This window comes from Asterias rubens, chromosome 1 (assembly GCF_902459465.1).
Source record: "Asterias rubens chromosome 1, eAstRub1.3, whole genome shotgun sequence".
NCBI lineage: Eukaryota > Metazoa > Echinodermata > Asteroidea > Forcipulatida > Asteriidae > Asterias > Asterias rubens.
The window spans coordinates 2,088,030-2,106,507 of NC_047062.1; the positions used below are offsets into that span (position 1 = coordinate 2,088,030).

The window sequence follows — 18,478 nt, forward strand, 5'->3', positions numbered from 1 at the left end:
TTTAAGACAGATTACTTCATTTTGCAGACATGAACAAAATGTACTTCCAAGAGAAAAAAAAGGTAACTTTGTACCATTTACATGTAATACAACAAGGTCTATCTGACAGCTTAAAATTTTTCCCCATTTGCTCTCGCTTTTCCTCAGCAGTTATGGATGCAAAAATTTAAACAGGTCAGTAGAACGATGTCTCATTATTAAATCCTACCACACAAATCCACCTTGCAAAATACAACAATAACCAATTATGCAATTTCTCTATAATCTTCAAGGCCTCAACTTACCAAAGATGAACAGCTCTTTTATCTTCTGCAGGCTGAAGTAGGTTGAATTTAACATAATGCGTTCCCAATTATCATCGCTTGCGAGTTCCATGATGCCTGTCTTCAGTAGGTAGGCTTCAAACTTCGGTGTCTTCAAGAACTTGTTTAATTTCTCAATCTGTTCGCTATCATATTCAGCAAGCTGTTTTACACTTCGGTATCCAAAATTTACGTTTCTTTAAAAGAGGCAGAGAGAATAATAATTGAACTTTATATTGTTTTACAGGTGAAGAGAGGTGCAATGAAACCCCTGAACAAAGATATTGACAAAATAGGGAGACGGCCAACATAGGGCTAGATAGCTCAGTTGGCAAATGGCTGGTAGGGTGCTGGCATGTTAAACTGGAGGTCATTGTGTCATATCATGTTATAGTAAATTTTTCTGTATGTTAAACCCCAAATTATTAGAAATTAATTTTAAGACACCACTTTTGCTTTTTACTTTGAACATTTGCTACAATGTATACCCTCCAGAATACTTCCGCTTAGCAGAAATCAGGGCAGGAAAAAAAACAGCAAAATGTGATGAGTTTAAGACCAGATGGCTGTAACAATACGGTGCATGGTTGTTTGTCTAGATGCACCATTGAATTTATTAACAATGATTAAAGGGGCACGGTCGGCATGATTAAAGCAGGCTTGTCGCTGAACAAGGAATTACAACTACTTACCCAGTTACTGTTCGCGCGCGCCCTTCCTCCGTATCATATCTACATGTATGAAAATCGCTTGTGCGCATGCAGTAACTGGGTGAGAGTTAATTCAATGTACCTGTACAACACAGCTCCTTTAAATCGTACCAAAACATAGCACAGATAAAATGCATGGTGCAAGAGAAACACAACACTGCTGTTCAAACTTTGTACCTTTGCTCCTGCCATTCCTCCTGATCCAACCATCTTTGTATGCCGTCATGGTGATGTTGTAATTGCTTCGTCTCCAACCAGTGTCTCAGAAGGAGCGATGAGGCAACCTCCTCCGATACTTTGTGGATTTTAGCCTTCTCCTCAGGGGCGACCTTCTTGAATGCTTCGTGTTCTAACAGACCGGGAGCAGAAAATTGCTCCAAATAATGTATTTCTGGCAAAGAAGGATTAAATGAAAATAATTATTACAGGTTACAGGCAGTGGACATATTGGTGATTACTCATAATAATTATTAGCATAAAACCTTACTTGGTAACAAGTAATTGGAAGAGGTTGATGGAATAAAACATTGTGAGAAACGGCTCCCTCTGAAGTGACGTAATTTCGAGAATGAAGTAATTTTCCACGAATTTGAGTTTGAGACCTCAGATTTAGAATTTGAGGTCTTGAAATCAAGCATCGGAAAGCACACAACTTCATGTGACAAGGGTGTTTTTTCTTTCATTATTATCTCGCAACTTCGATGACCGATTGAGCTCAAATTTTCACAGGTTTGTTATTTTATGCATAATTATGTTGAGCTACACCAAGTGAGAAGACTGGTCTTTGACAATTACCAATAGTGCCCAGTGTCTTTAAGACATTGCAGCTGATATTGCATACATCTGTTCAAATTAGTGAAAATGAAACTGGGTAATATAAGAAACAGATGGTAAACTATTGGATTTCAGAGATGTGTGATCCTTCAATTTCCACATTACATGGAGTCGACTTTTCAATAGTGTCACCTTAAACATTCATTGCTACATGTATTTGACACTTGACAGCAGAGTCAATATCACGTTGTACTTAAATCAACACTCTTTTTGGAAAACTTACGAATCTAAAAATATAGAAAAGTATACAATTGTTATTGTAGAATTACATTCACATTCAACTGATAATAATTTCTGATTTTGGGTGAACAAAGAAGTGTTGACTTTTAAGAGCAGAACTTGAATTGGATGTTGTTATTTGAACCAGCAGCTGCTTTTACAGGGTTTGAATTTTCCAGTGGACTGCAGGCCTGAAGCCAGTGGTTTTATGGTCTGTCCATAGAGCTAGTTATTGTATTGACTAGAGCGTTAACTTGCTCTGCGTTTTGAAGCCACAGGGTGCGCAGACATGTTTGATGTGTTGCGTGACGACGGAACGATTTTAATTCTGATAGAACACACATTGACGCGATTTGTTTACATTCGGCGTGTGTGCTTATGCGACTGCCCATTCGCGTACGTCCGCGCTACGAAAACCGTAAGTTCGACTTGATTGTAGTAAAAAAACATGACGCACATGACGCTCGCAGTTTCTACGCTAATCAGCAGATTGTGCGTTCACATTTGCTGCTATTTTGGGTTCGATGGCGCATAGAAAAGAACAACCGCACTATCATGCAAATAGCCGTACAATTGCCGTACAAAAATTCAAGCTTTTGTATTGGTTTGTACATAAACATGGACGCGCCCAAACGGCCCGGAATTAATGGCTGCGTGGTTTTCCTTTTACTCTGCGAACTAATACGGACGGCCATTTTTTACTCCCATAAATGGCCGTCCGTGTTAGTTGACGAGGTAAAAGGAAAACCGTGCAATTTCGAGGCATGTTTGTGTGGATCATTGTATTCTACTTTTACAACACCTTTCTACCCATACATGCCAATGCATTTTATAACAAATGCTTACAAATGCTTTTCAAAGACCAACTCGACCGATCCAAGGCAACGTGTTCCTTTTAAAAGCCCATGGCATGTATAAGGTCTTAATGGATTTTCTCCCAAATTCAGGCCTTTAAGGTTAATCAAATTGAAACAACATGGCAATTTATTACATGATATTTGTTGATAGTACATTGTTTAAAAAAAATAAATATATAGACCGTATTGAATAATCCCTTTTTGCTATGAAAAGTCACCATCTAATTTTTGTTGTGTCTGTTTTTCTTTGTTTTGTTTTTGTTTTGTTTTGTTGTGTTTGTTCTTGGTTTTTACTGCGCCTTGAACACGCAGCAGGGTGGATACGTGCGCATTACAAGTCTTATTATTATAATGTTATTATTATTATTATTATTATCTTGTAGGGCAGACCGTATGCACGTCCACACGCGTACATCATCGAAGCACGCAGCACGCCACATTCTCTGTTTGATTTCTACGGCACATGCACGTACACACCAGCACACGCACAGACGCCATCTTGTAGGTCAGATATTTGAGCCGCGTGACGTCATATTCAATACGGCCTATTTCATTTGTAAAAATATTGCATTTTAGAAAAATGTTTCTGCTTTGAATCAGCCATTTTTTTTATTAAACCTTAATTACAAATTAAAGAAAATGTTTCCCTAAAAGATGACAAAACACAAACAAAATAAATTATTGCATTATAGGTACAATTGTTGTTGTGTTGTTGTTTTATCTCATTTTTTATTTTTGTGTCGGTCGTATTGTATAAAAATTAATGTATCTAGCTGTGTTTTTGATTATTTCTTTTTAGCTTAATTTTGTGAAAATTGTCTGTTTTTTACAGTGTTTTGAGATTGTTTTATGTAAGACGCTATTCCTATTCAAAATAAAAATATAACATTGTATTTTTTTTCAGACTTGACGGTTGCACCTCAGTGCAGATGGATGAATTAAATGATCAGATCTACATGTATAGGCATCTGCACATGGCCAATTCTGTACTGTATTTGTTTGAACCCCCTGCGGCGCACATACAACTCGTTAATCAACCGATGAATATCAAAATGTATACGGATTCCAGTACTTGTAAGAGTGTGAATAATCAGCATGGCATGCAAGATTGATAATTGCTGTCTGTTCTATGTTTATAAATTATTGTGCATACCATGAAGGTCATTTAAATACAAGTTTGCCATGGGCACTTTGATCAGAGATGCATGGATGGCATTCTAAGTGCTCTGTTGTTTGTATGGATTAGAGAGTATAATGTACACACTCGCTGCCTCTCCATAAATATTACATCATGTACACTCAGTCGTCACTCACAGTAGAATGTATTGATGAATCCCTACATCAACATGATCAAGGGCAGTTTTTGTTGTGCAAACCAAAAATCAATTGCAGCCCTGATTGTTGGTATTTTTAATAGGTATTTTTTGTTACATTGTGCTGGGATTCTGCATAGAAGACCATGAAGACCAACATGACAAAAGCCCAATTTTATAGAGCTGCTTTTAAGCAGAAAATATTGCTAGTAATAATTTTCTGCTTTGGAAGCAGAAATGTTCAGGATACATGTACCAGTCACAAATTGTATGTGACTTAATAATCTAATATCATACCTCATTATAGTTCAACAAGTATTGGTTTTTTTTAATTCGACATGTACATTATTGCATAAGGGAATCAATGTGTGGTAAAGAGGTTTTCAACTAGTGGTTTACACCCAACGAGGCCTGGTTCTTGATAATTTTACCCGAGACGAAGTCGAGGTAAATTAGGATTCAACACACGAGGATTCAACACACTTTGATTCCCATTCATATAGGCCTACCTTTTCGGTCAAAAAATATCAACACTTTTTGGTCAAAAAGTAAAATAAATGCAAAAATTATAATTGTTCAATGAATTCTTTCAACACAACACCCCTCCAGCTATGAAATGGTAAGGCTGTGGGTAAACAACTCTCCTTATAAGGGAATGCTGTGCGCATCGCGCGTATCGCGTGATGTGGCACAACTGTCCAGCCGTTGCTCTCGACCAATAGGAATGAAGAAACTGTCTTATACGTATGTAAGCACAGTGCAAGCTCGGGTGTCATACCCGTGTTTCAACACTTTTTACTGGTCATTAACAAAGGTTGATACACACCCCTGTGATGTGCTCTCCACCAATAGGAATAAAGAAACTGTCTGAGGTATTTATGAATTGTTGTTAATGTATGACAGCATTGAATAAATAAAAGTTACTGTAACATGTAATTGTTTGGCTGGTAACCTTATTCTGGTAAGCATACATTGTTGTTGTGCTAAGCTTTTAAAAAGCAGCTTTATGACTTTGGGCCCAGACTATTGACCCAATTCACCTGGGCCCAATTTCATAGAGCTGCTAAGCACAAAAATTTGCTCAGCATGAAATTTCTTCCTTGATAAAAACAGGATTACCAAGCAATTTTCTATTTGTTGCATATATTGCTTGTTACTGTTTCTTAAGCTGTTGTTTGCTCATCCTTAAAATCACGTGGACATTTTGTTGGTAATCCTGTTTTTATCAAGGAAGAAATTTCATACTAAGCAAAATTTTGTGCTTAGTAGCTCTATGAAATTGGGCCCAGATGGTAGAATAAATCCTGGTCATGCCACTGTGCTAATACCAGAATACCATGTAGTGATCGAGCATTTTCAAAGCAATGTGCACACCTTTAGCTCATCATAGCTCTGCAATTTGAATCAACAAGAGGTAGACTGTACGTACAGACAGAAAGTAAATGACAGTAGCTGCATGTGTGACGTTCGTGCAAGGGGGGGGGGGTCCTACATGTTTGGGGTTTGATTTAAATGAGGCAGATTTTAAAGTAAATGAATTTGATAAAAAATGTCTAATGGGACCTATACAATCCATTCCAATGATGAGAACATGTATTTTGGAGGGCAGTATACATGTACGGGTACGTAAATGAGCATTATTTAGCAAAAGATACATTTTTACATTCTCAACAACATTAGCCTACTGATGAAAACACGTGGTTCAGGCATGACAGATAACGAGATATTGCCCAAGTGGGACTAATTAATAATAATAATAATAACAATAATAATAATAATAATAATAATAGTGGCCTCTTATATAGCGCTCAGGTCCGTCATGCAGTGACGCTCATGGCGCTTCAACATTATTACCCCGGTCACTGGGCCTTAAATCATTAATAAAATTAATAACAGCTTGGCCTAATAAGCAATCAGGCTTATTTCGATTGAATCAACAAAATATTGTTGACGCTGATTTGTAGGGGTTTTATGGCCAGAATAGATAAAGATCAAGTTGACCAATTAAGTGTCAATTTCATAGCTTGCAATTGTTGCGCCGATCTGTGCAGAACCTGACCTGTGGTGTATTGTCATAATCGAACTGACTGATTGCAGTTATGATACTTGGTCCTTACATGTACTGTACATGTAATTGCAGTCATGATATTTGGTCCTTAAAGGCACTGGACACCTTTGGTAATTGTCAAAGACCAGTACTCTCACTTGTTCCAACACACAGACACAACATGTTTTATTTACATGTAATAACAAATTTGTGAAAACTTTTCCTCAATTGGTCATCAAAGTTGCAAGAGAATAATGAAAGAAAAAACACCCTTGTTGCACAAATTGTATGCTTTCAGACATGTCAGATACAAAATAAGAGGCTTCAGGCCTGAAAATCTTTTACTATTTGAGAGATAAATAACCTCTTTCGCAAAAACTACAGGTACATGTACAGTGTACGTTACTTCAGTGGGAGCCGTTGCCCATACTATCAACAGCTCTCCATTGCTCGTTACCAAGATTGTTTTTATGCTAACTTACCAATAGTGTCCACTGCCTTTAACAACAAAGTGTAATGATTTTATTTAATATAAGGGCTGACCTCTAGGTACGTCAATTAAGCTTTTTACTGATTTTTTTCGAGGGAAAAAGAAATGGAAATCAAAGTAATGTATGTAGGAACAATATCAAGCCTGCTTAAAAAGTGTGGGGGGGGGGGGAAGACTCTCAACCCCAACCTGCAAAGTTTGCAGGCCTTACACTTCATGGAGGCAATGAAGGCAATTGCCTCGTTGCCCCCTGGTCATTGCCTTGGTGCCCTTGAAATGTTCCAGTAGAAATTTACAATTTCCTTAGTCATAGGGTGCCCTTTACCAAGGAGAAAATGCCTTGGTGCGCTTGACCTTTCAAAAACGAGCAAACAGATTATGTACAGGCTTGAGGTTGAAATGGAAGGCACTTGAGTACCAGTACATACCTGCATTGGAGAAGGCAGTCCCAAATTGCTCTAGGTTATTTGCTTTGATGAATTTCATAAACTCGCTCTGTTTTTGCCAATGGATTCCAGCCAGGCAGATGAAGACCAAGAACACGATCAAGAGAATGAATGACCACAGACTGGTCTGTTTGGCCATCACTGTCAAAATAAAACAAAATCACATTTTATCTTGTAATTCAGGAGTTCACTAGGTCTGCAGATCTTCTTCAATTCCATAAAGCACATTTCACCATCTTGGTCATTTTTATTGAGCTGCTAAGCAGAAAATATTTCACTTTTTTGCTCAGCAAAATTTCTCAGGATATGTAAACCAGTCACAAATTGTACTTGTGACACAATGGTACATTGTAGTTTGGCTGGTTATCCTGGTAAGCGTAATTTTGTTATGCTTAAAGGCAGTGGACACTATTGGTAATTACTCAAAATAATTATTAGCATAAAACCTTACTTAGTAACGAGTAATGGGGAGAGGTTGATGGTATAAAACATTGTGAGAAACAGCTCCCTCTGAAGTGGAGTAGTTTTCGAGAAAGAAGTAATTTTCGCCGAATTTGATTTCGAGACCTCAAATTTAGAACTTGAGCATGTTGAGGTCTCGAAATCAACCATCTAAACGCACACAACTTCATGTGACAAGGATGTTTTTTCTTTCATTATTATCTTGCAACTTCGACGACCAATTGAGCTCAAATTTTCACAGGTTTGTTATTTCATGCATATGTTGACATACACCAAGTGAGAAGACTGGTCTTTGACAATTATCAATAGTGTCCACTGTCTTTAATTATGTTGTGAAATTTGGCGTGTTTAGTAGGCCGCTACTACATGTACATGTACGGACATGGGTTTTCAAGTGCTCATGTGAGGGTGCTTTAATCAGGCATGCAACTCTTGAACTGAGACTTTACCAAAATAAAAAAAAGAAATTAAAATTTTTTAATTATGAATGGTTAAACTGAGATTAAAAAACGAGGAAATCAGCTGATCTTAGGAAAAGTTGCATGCCTTGGATAGTGCAGGTGGGTGAACAGCAATGAGATGACCTCGTGGACTCTGGAGGGAAAAGTAATTCTCCTCATGAGGGGAAACAAAATTTGCTTTTGCCTACATAGGTCTCGACATTGGTCCTCCTTTGAAAAAATTCAATCATAGCCTATCGGAACAGAGTCTCCATTAAAGAATTTCTGAGTTCAGCACCCATACATGTAACATCCACCCTATCTTTTAAGTGGGTGGGTTTGCTTACATTGACGTTCGTCATTAAATTTAATTGATGAACAGTTAATCTGCCTGGGGCAGTCAGCACACTACGGTTTGTACTTAATCCATTCCATTAAATTAAAGGATTTATAAAAAGGGTCCACAGAAAATAAAAAAGATGTATTAAAAATCTGGCCTGTGTCTTCAACCTTCATAACAAAATAAGGGCTTTTTGCATTAAATCACCAAATTAATGAACAAAAAACCGTCAAACGTCAAAGTAACAAATGGAATGCCCAACCATGGAGGTAGAATTAGAATTCAACCTCCAGAGGGCCCAACAACCAATCATCCACATCCCTAGTTGCGATAACGTAACCCTCCTGCCAACGGGCCGTCATCGGCAAGAGGATGTTATCCCAACTACCATAGCCCTAGACCCAGTACCTGGAGCGCTGTACTCCTTTTTTCAAATTTTGACATTTTCGGTCAAAATTTCAAAATTTGAAAAAAGGAGTACAGCGCCCCAGTTAATGGGTCTACCACAGCCCCAAAATCGAAGGTTTCTACCACGTCCACACAGAAACGACTAGCCCTGGTAGGACGCCCATCTCACATTGTGACGTGACCCATGGAGGATTCTACCTCCATGGTCAATCAGTCCATGGGAGGAGGGGAAAGATGGTCAGTCGTTTCTGCTGAACTCCATCATCATTTATTGAATTGATTATCAAACATCAAACGATCCCATCAAACAAACAGATCTTTCATTCCAAACACATATAAAGTTCCAAATTAAACGATTTAAACCACTAATAAATATAATAAATACTCATTTCGTAATTTTACATAATTATATGAGCTACAAACCTGCAATCTATGGCGAGCTCGAGATGTCAACATTTCTTGAAGATGAAAAATTTGTCCAGTATCGAATCTCAATATCGACTCCGAGTAATTGAAAACACAGCCTTCAAATATTAGTGTCGAATTCGCACCGTATTTTTGTACATTGTTTTGTTTTGTGAATAATAGATGTCTAAGTTGATAAATATTGCTTTTGCTTTACAACATTAAATCTCAAGGGGTGTACATACTTAAGTGATAGCGACTGTGATGAGGAAGGGTGGGAGGAATACATGTAAGCAGCAGCCCAGTTTTTACTCGCACTTTGTCTAGCACCAGTTGAGTTCCACTCCCAGTTGTCTTGTGTTCATCACCTTCAGTTTCTTCAGTTTTGTTTCTCTGTAAGCACTTTTGTGTCCGATCTGCACTGCATCAACAATCAAGCACGCTTGGCCTTACGTCCTCACTCAAGGATTCTGCCGAGTATCAACGTAAACGTAAACGTAAACGTAAACGGAATAATATTCGATACTCGCCAGATTGTTTTTACGACAAATTTGCACATGGAGTCGACACACTGAAGTAGTCAGGTGCCTTTTTACAAAAGCGTGTAAACTTGCTTTGATAAGTTTAAATAGAATTCTTAATGTAATGAAGTACAATTTTTTTTTTTTTTTTTGTATGCGGTGGTCAACGAGAAGATAATACCGGTGAAGAAAATGGTGAGTGGAATTCTTTATTATGTTGTCTAGTTTAGTGAGTGTAATTGAAAACTAAAAGTTTGGACTAATCATCCCTTATTATTTTTATTTACAGGGGAAGGATACGAGAATCAAGAAGTATGCTGCTATGAAACGAATGATTTCGTTGCGGGATACAAGAATGTGAGTAAAACGACAACGTGGTTTTCATTGGTCATGTGGTCAACTCGACTCTACCCCTGTGATCTGTGTTGCCCGTCAAGAACCCCTTGACCGACGAGACAGTCAAAGGTCGAGTTGGTCATTAAACATTACGAACAAAACACAGGAATGTTTAAATTGTAAATAGAAATTACTGAATTATCCCAATCGTACATAAACTAAACTTTCTAAAGGGATTCCTTAATCTAGAATAAATCATATTATTATACCTTATTAATATTTTTATTACTTTTTGATTAATATTAGGCCAGAAAAAAACAAAACAATTGATCGTCCACGCCCGGCGCCCGCATCCTTTTTTGGGGCCGCATCCGCCTAGGAGCTTTTCCCGAATCTAACGCGATGCTCTCGAACAATGGACCGTTCTGGCTTTCCACTAATCTCCGCCCACCGCGCACGTGAGCAAGACACGTGTACTTGTAAGCACTCCCAATGACACTCTGCACGATTCTGCCGCGCGTGCCAAATATACGCGCACGCATGACCAAGTTTGTCCGACCTCAATCATTGCTGTGATTGGTCAAATGTGTGAACGCGCACAGTTTGATCGGTCCATTGTAACCGTCTGTTTCATAAAACAATATTAGTGAAAGTGAATGCCTACCAAGTACCAGCAAATCTTTTTATTTAGTGTTTAATAATTAAATCTATTAAACTTTAATGTTTTATTTTTATTGGATAATTTTCCGTATGGCATGGTCACCTGTGATGGTGCCAACACCTTTTCACTCATTTTTACAAAAAGGGATATCTCATTCTCATTGAGGTAAATTAGATACTATATTATTTCATATTGAATGAAAAAGTGGTGGCGTCATACCAAAACTTTTCCTTTTTGTCATTCATCATTATTAATTGATTGTAAAAAATAAATTGCGATAACGTAACCCTCCTGCCGACATTGTAACACGATTCATTTTTAAACTTAGAGTTAAAGTTTTTGTAATTTATTTAATTTCTTATTATTTTATTAAAAAGACATGTATTTCAAATTTTAAGGAAAACCAACATTTCAGTTAAAGGTTATGTTTATTTCTCCTCTCTATGTTCCAGACAAGAAAAGGACAGGAAAAAGAAGAAGCCACCACCCAAGTGGAAACAAGATGAAGTTGCTAAAATCAAGGAACGTGAGGTGCCACAGTACTCCTCAGCACTCTTCTTCAAATACAACACCCAGCTTGGACCACCCTACTATGTCCTTGTCGATACAAACTTTGTGAATTTCTCAATCAAGAACAAAATCGACTTAGTACAGGGGATGATGGATTGTCTCTATGCTAAATGTAAGTATTTGTAATTGCAGTAATTGTGAAACCCTTCATCATCTTGATGGTTGCAGGTCTAAAGGCAAAGTGAACTATGTTATAAAGTTTGGCAAATTTGTTTGGACCCTTTTTCACACCTTAAAGGCACTGGACAATATTGGTAATTACGTGATTATTCAAAACATTAGCCTGCATAAAAAGTTACTTGGTAACAAGCAATGGGGAGCTGTGTATTGTATACAAACATTGTGAGAAACGGCTCCCTCTGAAGTAACATAGTTTTTGAGAAAGAGATAATTTCTCACCTAAATAATAAAAGACTTCAGGCCTGAAGCCTTTTATTATCTGAAAGCACACACAGTTGTGCAACAAGGGTTTGAGAGAGTGAGATTACTGGTCTTTGACAATTACCAAACATGTTCATTGTTCAGTGCCTTTAAAGCATCTAGAAATCTGATTCAGTTAAAATGTTGAAAACACAACGGGAACAAAATATGCAAAATTTCAGCTCATGGTCCATTGTAGCTCTTAGGTTTATGGAGGTGGACAAAAACTTTGGTCAATTTCAAACCTTTGGTCAAAACTTGGTTTGTTAAAGGCACTGGACACTATTGGTAATTACTCAAAATAATTATTAGCATAAAACCTTTCTTGGTGACAGGTAATGGGGAGAGGTTGATGGTATAAAACATTGTGAGAAACGGCTCCCTCTCAAGTGCCATAGTTTTCGAGAAAGAAGTCATCTTCCATGAATTTGATTTTGAGACCTCGGATTCAGAACTTGAGGTCTCGAAATCAACCATCTAAATGCACGCATCTTTGTGTGACAAGGGTGCTTTTTTCTTTCATTATTATCTTGCAAGTTCGATGACCGATTGAGCTCAAATTTTCACAGGTTTTTTATTTTATGCATATGTTGAGATACACCCACTTTGAAGGCTAGTCTTTGACAATTACCAATAGTGTCCACTGCCTTTAATTTTCTGTAGTGGTAACCTTTTATCAATGATTTACCTTAGAAGGAAAACAATGACAGAAAAGTGTGGCATAGTATAATTAGAGATTCTGAGGCATCTTTGAGTATGTACCTAAAGGAAGGTTGTTTATTGGAGTGATTTGTATTGTTTGGTATTTACACTTTGTCCTTTTGTCTGCGAAGGTATTCCATGCATAACTGACTGTGTGCTGGCTGAAATAGAGAAACTCGGGCGTAAATACAATGTTGCTCTGCGGACAGTGAAAGACTCGAGGTTTGAACGTCTTCCCTGCATGCATCAGGGAACCTACGCTGATGACTGCCTTGTACAGCGTGTGATGCAGGTACTGTCAACCTGAGTTATAAAGAGCACCGTTAATAGGAAGTTCTGTATATTTATTAAGATTGTTCTAAAAACCTGAATCTCGATTTCTTGTTTTCTTTGTTTATAACAATGTTTCTACATGTAAATAAGACTTGAAGGTGTGCATGGTGGATGGAAAATAGACGAGAGAAAATGTGCGGTGACACCATGTAGATAAATCTCTTTTAAGTGATGGTGGTTTTCTTGAGAAGAACCAGAGGGCTCGACGTTCCAAAGAGTGTACTCTGTCCGTCGTTAGGAGAGTCATTTGGTTCTTCTCAGAAGAGATTTATCTACATAGTGTCACAGCAAATAATTTCTTATATCTAACAATGTTCCTGTTATACACATAATACATAATATAGATGCAATTTGACCAGTCCCAGCGATCTTGTTAAAAGCGACAGTCAACTGTAAATAAAAACCGTCCACAGAATGTTGCCTTTTGGTATGGCTATTGGGCAGAGGTCATTATTTGGATTACCAAAGGGAAGGATATGAATGTCACATCCTGGAATTTGAAACTAGTCAAAACGGGACATAACCTTCGGTAGATAGTTCACACACACACAAGAGAGGGTCAAATCAAAGTCTCCCTATTTACAACACAATAATCACTATATTTATACAAGAGAGCAATATAAACAAAACACAATCTGCTTAAAAGTCAACATCACGGAGGCTCCACCCATAATGTTTGTTTGGGGTGCGGTGCGGTGCGTGGGGTGTTGGCACCAGGCCCGCTGAACACCATTCATAAAAATGAAGTCTACGAACTTTACGGGCCCATTGGCCATAAAAACCAAAATCTTGTTACTCTGTAACTTTGTACAACTAGTTATTTCTCTCAATCAATTCACTTCGTGACAATGAACTGATTTGATTACTGTGCTTAAAAATTGGGCTTGAGTAAAGAAAGGGCAATATTTTATTGTGTTGTGAGAGAAGAAAGTTCAAGATTTGATTTGGTTTATTTGCTTGTGGAAAAAGAAAGGGCAGGATTTCATTGGGGTTGTGGAAGGATTTTGTTTGCAAAATCCATATGAAGGTCAATTAATTTTGATATTTCAAATGTACCCTGAAAAATATAACAAATATTGAATTCCGATCATCTGCTTTTGTAATACTTACGTCTGGTCTTGTTGAATTTATGGTGCAACTGAGTATGTTTTGTTGGACCTTTGACTCATCTTAGTGACTTTTCTTTTCAGCACAAATGTTACATTGTTGCAACTTGTGATCGTGATCTCAAGCGGAGAATACGCAAAGTTCCCGGAGTGCCCATCATGTTCCTCTCCCATCGAAGGTAAGAGATCTTGAAGAGATGTTTGATATTTTGTAAGATTTATCCTTGAAATCCAGGAAGTGCTTTTTATCTGTATCCTTTGCCTCCATTGACCCTAGCTTAACCACCCACTTGTAAATTTTATATACTCTTTGGTTTATTTCATAAAAACATTACAAAGGAATGAATAGTACGTATGACAACCGATATGGTTGAATTGCACTGGAACATGTACAGTATAAAAAATTCCTTAAAAAGAGCAAAATATTAAACATGTTAAATAGTTAAATGGTAAATGGTAACATCCAACTAAAGATTTGCTTGATTTTGTTGTTGTTTTGGGGTTGTTGTTGTGTTTTTTTTTTTTTTTTTTTTTTTTTTTTTTTTTTTTAAAGGGGGGGTTCTATGCAATTATCACAAGGTTCTTCCCAGGTTTTTTCAAAGCTGGGAGGCCTTTTTGTCCCAAATTTTGATGTTTTGCCCAAGCAAGCTGAGTTGAAAGAAAGTCTTTGGAATGTTTTTGACTTGGTGTTTATCTTGGTTTTAAAAGCTCTACTGTGCAAGCTGAAGCATTCTATATATTTTTCTTGTGATGCTCTTGGTGGAAATCTTTATTTTCTTTTGTGTGTCACCACAGTTTGGGCATATTGGCACACAATTTGAGCATTATTAGCACAATACTCTACCATTGCATATGGAGAACCCTGCATCAACCTGGTGTAGTTTTCTCAAGATTAACGTCACAAAAATTGACTACTTGTTCCGGTACTTCACAAGCATGCTTATGATCTTTGTCGTATAATTTCCTTTGTCTCTCTACAATAGGCATTTAAAAATAAATGTAATACTTGTACAAACATGACAAAAGAACAAACTTTGAGAATTGCATTGTCAGTCAAGTGTCTTTTCAGGAGTTTATTATAAACATTGTTTTTAATATATTTCTGGTGGCAAGTCTTGTGTCAAGTTATTTTACATGCCCAAATTACACGTACATGAGTGAAAGTGGGACTGCTAAAAATGCTACTACTAGTGAAAAAAAAAAGCTAAACGCACGATAACGATTTAACCTCCAGGACTATTTACATGCATTCATATCATGAATTAACACAGACCAACACAGTTTCCACTGTTGTGAACTTATAAAACTTTGACTTCACTTTATCACTGTGTATCATAATCAACTAGTCAGAATTTGGTTGTACCTTTTTTCATTAGGATGAGTTAGAACTATATTGACCCACTTGTGGCTCTTCATGGCTCAATTTTGGGGTGAAATACCAAAAGACCACAGGGCTTGTCACTTGTAGCTCAAAATATTTACTGTATTAAAATTGTTTTTTCAAAGATTCTTTTTATTAGAAGATTTATCTCATTTGTCTTCATGAGTTTAGGTATACTTCATTACTCAATAATTTTGAGAGGTATTTCATCAGGAGTCACCATTTGAACATAAATCTATTTTGCTTCAGGTATTACACAGTGAGGTGTTTCATTCATTAATATTCAATTCAAAAACACAAGACAGTCGGACTTGTCTGGTCATAACTTCCCTAGACTGACACTAAATCTAGTGGCCCCGGGTCCAGTATATTTAATTTAATCTATTTTTTTCCCCTTATCTTCTCTCAACAGATATACCATTGAGAGGATGCCAGATGCCTTTGGAGCACCAAAGGTTTGAGTTGTTCCAGAGAACTTTTAGGATAATTTATTACAAAAAGTTAAATTTAAAAAAAAAATCCCTGTGCATTAAAGAGTTGAAATATTTCCCAGTACAGCTGTCGGCACACATGATGCTCAACAGGGGTCTTATTTTAAACAGAACTTTATGAATACATGTACGACTATAAGTACATAGTTTCCCTTGTGGTTTATGTTGACTATAAGTACAGTTGACATGTCTGCATTGACAGAAGTGTCGAACACCATCAGTAAATGTCCTGAGACCAATTTCATAAAACCTGTAAGCACATCAACTTGCTAAGTCTTGCTAAGCAGAAATAGGTTACCAGCGAAAATCACATGTGTTTGTGGAAAACCGGTGTCCCACTCATTATTTGCCAAGTAAAGAAGTTTGTGGAGCAGTTTTTCTGCTAAGCAGCTTTATGAAGTTGTGCCCTGGTTGTGGACCTTGTCTAACAACACAAGAGTTACAAAAATGGCTACCTTGTTGAGAAAGCATTAGCTATAAGTAGTTGAGATAAATTTGCTTCATTTGCTATTTGAATTAAATTAAGTGGCAGATACTTCATGCTCTACTGGGCAGTGGCGGTTTCAATTTCATGACAGGACTTGCACCAGTTTTCGGTGTTTACTGCTCTTAGAGTCACAAACTTTTTCAGTGTAGAATTGTGCAGTAAGCAGTGCCATGTAATGGGAATAAGATTGCTAACAAGTGCTTTGTATTTGTCTTGTAAAACACTTTGTTTTAACAAAACTATAATAAATACATGATGTTTGGATGATTTGGCTCGACTAACTGACCATTTTAACAAAGAAAACTTACACTTCTTCACATAAACTTCTTTTTCAAGGAAAAAAATATCAAGTTTACAGTAGTAACACAAAACAGTTCCCGTTTTTTTTACACAGGAAACGTCATGATTTCTTGATGCATGTTTAAACACAGAATTCAACAACATAATTTCAAATCAAACAATATTATGGTTAATTTCTGATTACAAAAGTATCATAGTTGGCTATTGAAATTGTATTTCAATATATTGTTAATATTTACAATAAATCTATGTACACAAACAAAGACAGAGATCTGCATTTTCTTCATTGATTGACAAGACCAATAGTTATTAATGCCACTTTTAAATATGTACATGTAGTACATGATTCAAACTATAATAAATACATGGTGTCGTGGCCGAGTGGATAAGAGCACCGAACTCAAGCTCTGATGCTTCTGTTCAGCAGAGTGTGAGTTCGAATCCCGGTCGTGACACTTGTGTCCCTGAGCAAGACACTTAACTATAATTGCTTCTCTCCACCAAGGGGTAAATGGGTACCTGTGAGGGCAGAGATGGATCTTGTGATTGGTTTAGTCGAGTAGCGCATATATTGCGCACAGGCTGTATACTCCCCAGGGAGCTGAGATTGTTTAAGGAATGATTTAAGGCCCAGTGACCAGGGGTAATAATGTCGGAAGCGCTTTGAGACACCCCTCGGGCGTGAAAAGCGCTATATAAAAACGGTCTATTATTATTATTATTATTATTAAACAAAGCACTGGTACAATGTTATATTTGCTGCTTTAGTTAAAGGCAGTGGACACTATTGGTAATTACTCAAAATAATTATTAGCATAAAACCTTACTTGGCATGCTTGGTATCGAGTAATAGAGAGAGGTTGGTAGTATTAAACATTGTGAGAAATGGCTCCCTCTGAAGTGGAGTAGTTTTCGAGAAAGAAGTAATTTTCCACGAATTTGATTTCGAGACCTCAAGTTTAGAATTTGAGGTCTCGAAATCAAGCATCTGAAAGCACACAAAGCATCTGAAAGCAGACATACATAACTTGTGCATAAGACTCAAGTTATGTTTCCAAGTCAACAGTATGTGGGTTCAAATCCCTATTGATCAATTTGTCTTCTTGAGCATGAGAGTTTACAGTCGTTTCTCATTAGCCATAAGCAAACGAGTACATTCATATTTGTGATCCCGCAATGCACCTATTTTAGTTGCCTTTCTGTATACTCGACTAGAATCAAGATAAGGAATGCCTTCAGCTATTGAACAGAGGTAGTTGTTGTGAGGCTATGTAATACTTAGTTTAACAAAACAAAAAATTAATACTTTACTATAATTACTCTTCTAGAATATATGTTCACAGAACAAGTTAGATCTAAAGGCAGATTAAACACTTGAATGAATTGTATGCACCTCACTTTTAGAACAACACCTCTACTACTTGGTTGACCTGGTTAATTCATTAGTTTAAAACATTAGTTTAACCAAAACAGTCTTTAACCATTTTTGTTTAATGGGTGCCTTCGGTTTCTCGACCCCAATCTGCCCCTGGTATGTTTGAATAGCTTTGACGTCATTCCAGGGGCTCACCCGTCAGCCCCAAGTGCCCTGCTTGTGGAACGGGTCACTTGGGGCTGGCCCGAGGTGCACGACGTCGCCACGAGAGGGTGAGTGCTCGTTCGATAAGCTCTCGTCAGGGGCTCACCCGAATGAGCACCGCAGGGTCGACACGGTAGCTATTATAAATCAAAGATACCCAGTGAAGCAACTGTTCATCAACAGTGGAGGCCATTGGCTTCATTCCGGGCCTGCATATAATTTGGATACTAGAGCTCCAACCGGACCCCATCCAAATGAATGAATGAATGATTCTGATGTAACTGTTTTATGTATCAAACCAAAAACCCAAAGTCAAGT

At 37.3% G+C, this 18,478-nt stretch overlaps 2 protein-coding genes across 4 annotated transcripts in view; one reads left to right on the forward strand and one right to left on the reverse strand.

The window, feature by feature from the left end:
* Positions 1-9,556, reverse strand: part of LOC117297176 (apoptosis-resistant E3 ubiquitin protein ligase 1-like) — a 26,234-nt gene extending 16,678 nt beyond the window's left edge. The window contains exons 1-4 of one of the 2 annotated variants that reach the window (XM_033780255.1): positions 9,519-9,556; positions 7,201-7,359; positions 1,190-1,403; positions 285-499 (exon numbers count right to left, since the gene is read on the reverse strand). In XM_033780255.1, the coding sequence (XP_033636146.1) occupies positions 285-499; positions 1,190-1,403; positions 7,201-7,359; position 9,519 (589 nt within the window). In that variant the 5' untranslated portion in view covers positions 9,520-9,556. Of the gene's footprint in view, positions 1-284; positions 500-1,189; positions 1,404-7,200; positions 7,360-9,291; positions 9,362-9,518 lie in introns of those variants that run through there. The other variant, XM_033780256.1, reaches the window with a different exon arrangement.
* Positions 9,484-16,672, forward strand: LOC117297202 (rRNA-processing protein FCF1 homolog). 2 transcript variants are annotated; one of them, XM_033780258.1, is made up of 7 exons: positions 9,484-9,562; positions 9,969-9,989; positions 10,084-10,151; positions 11,244-11,473; positions 12,615-12,775; positions 14,007-14,101; positions 15,716-16,672. In XM_033780258.1, exons 2-7 carry the CDS (start codon positions 9,987-9,989, stop codon positions 15,762-15,764), a joined length of 606 nt encoding a protein of 201 aa, XP_033636149.1. In that variant the 5' UTR covers positions 9,484-9,562; positions 9,969-9,986; the 3' UTR covers positions 15,765-16,672. The 2 variants fall into 2 exon arrangements, with proteins under 2 accessions (XP_033636149.1, XP_033636150.1); XM_033780259.1 differs by lacking the exon at positions 9,484-9,562 and adding an exon at positions 9,585-9,668.
* The last annotated feature ends 1,806 nt before the right edge of the window (positions 16,673-18,478 follow it).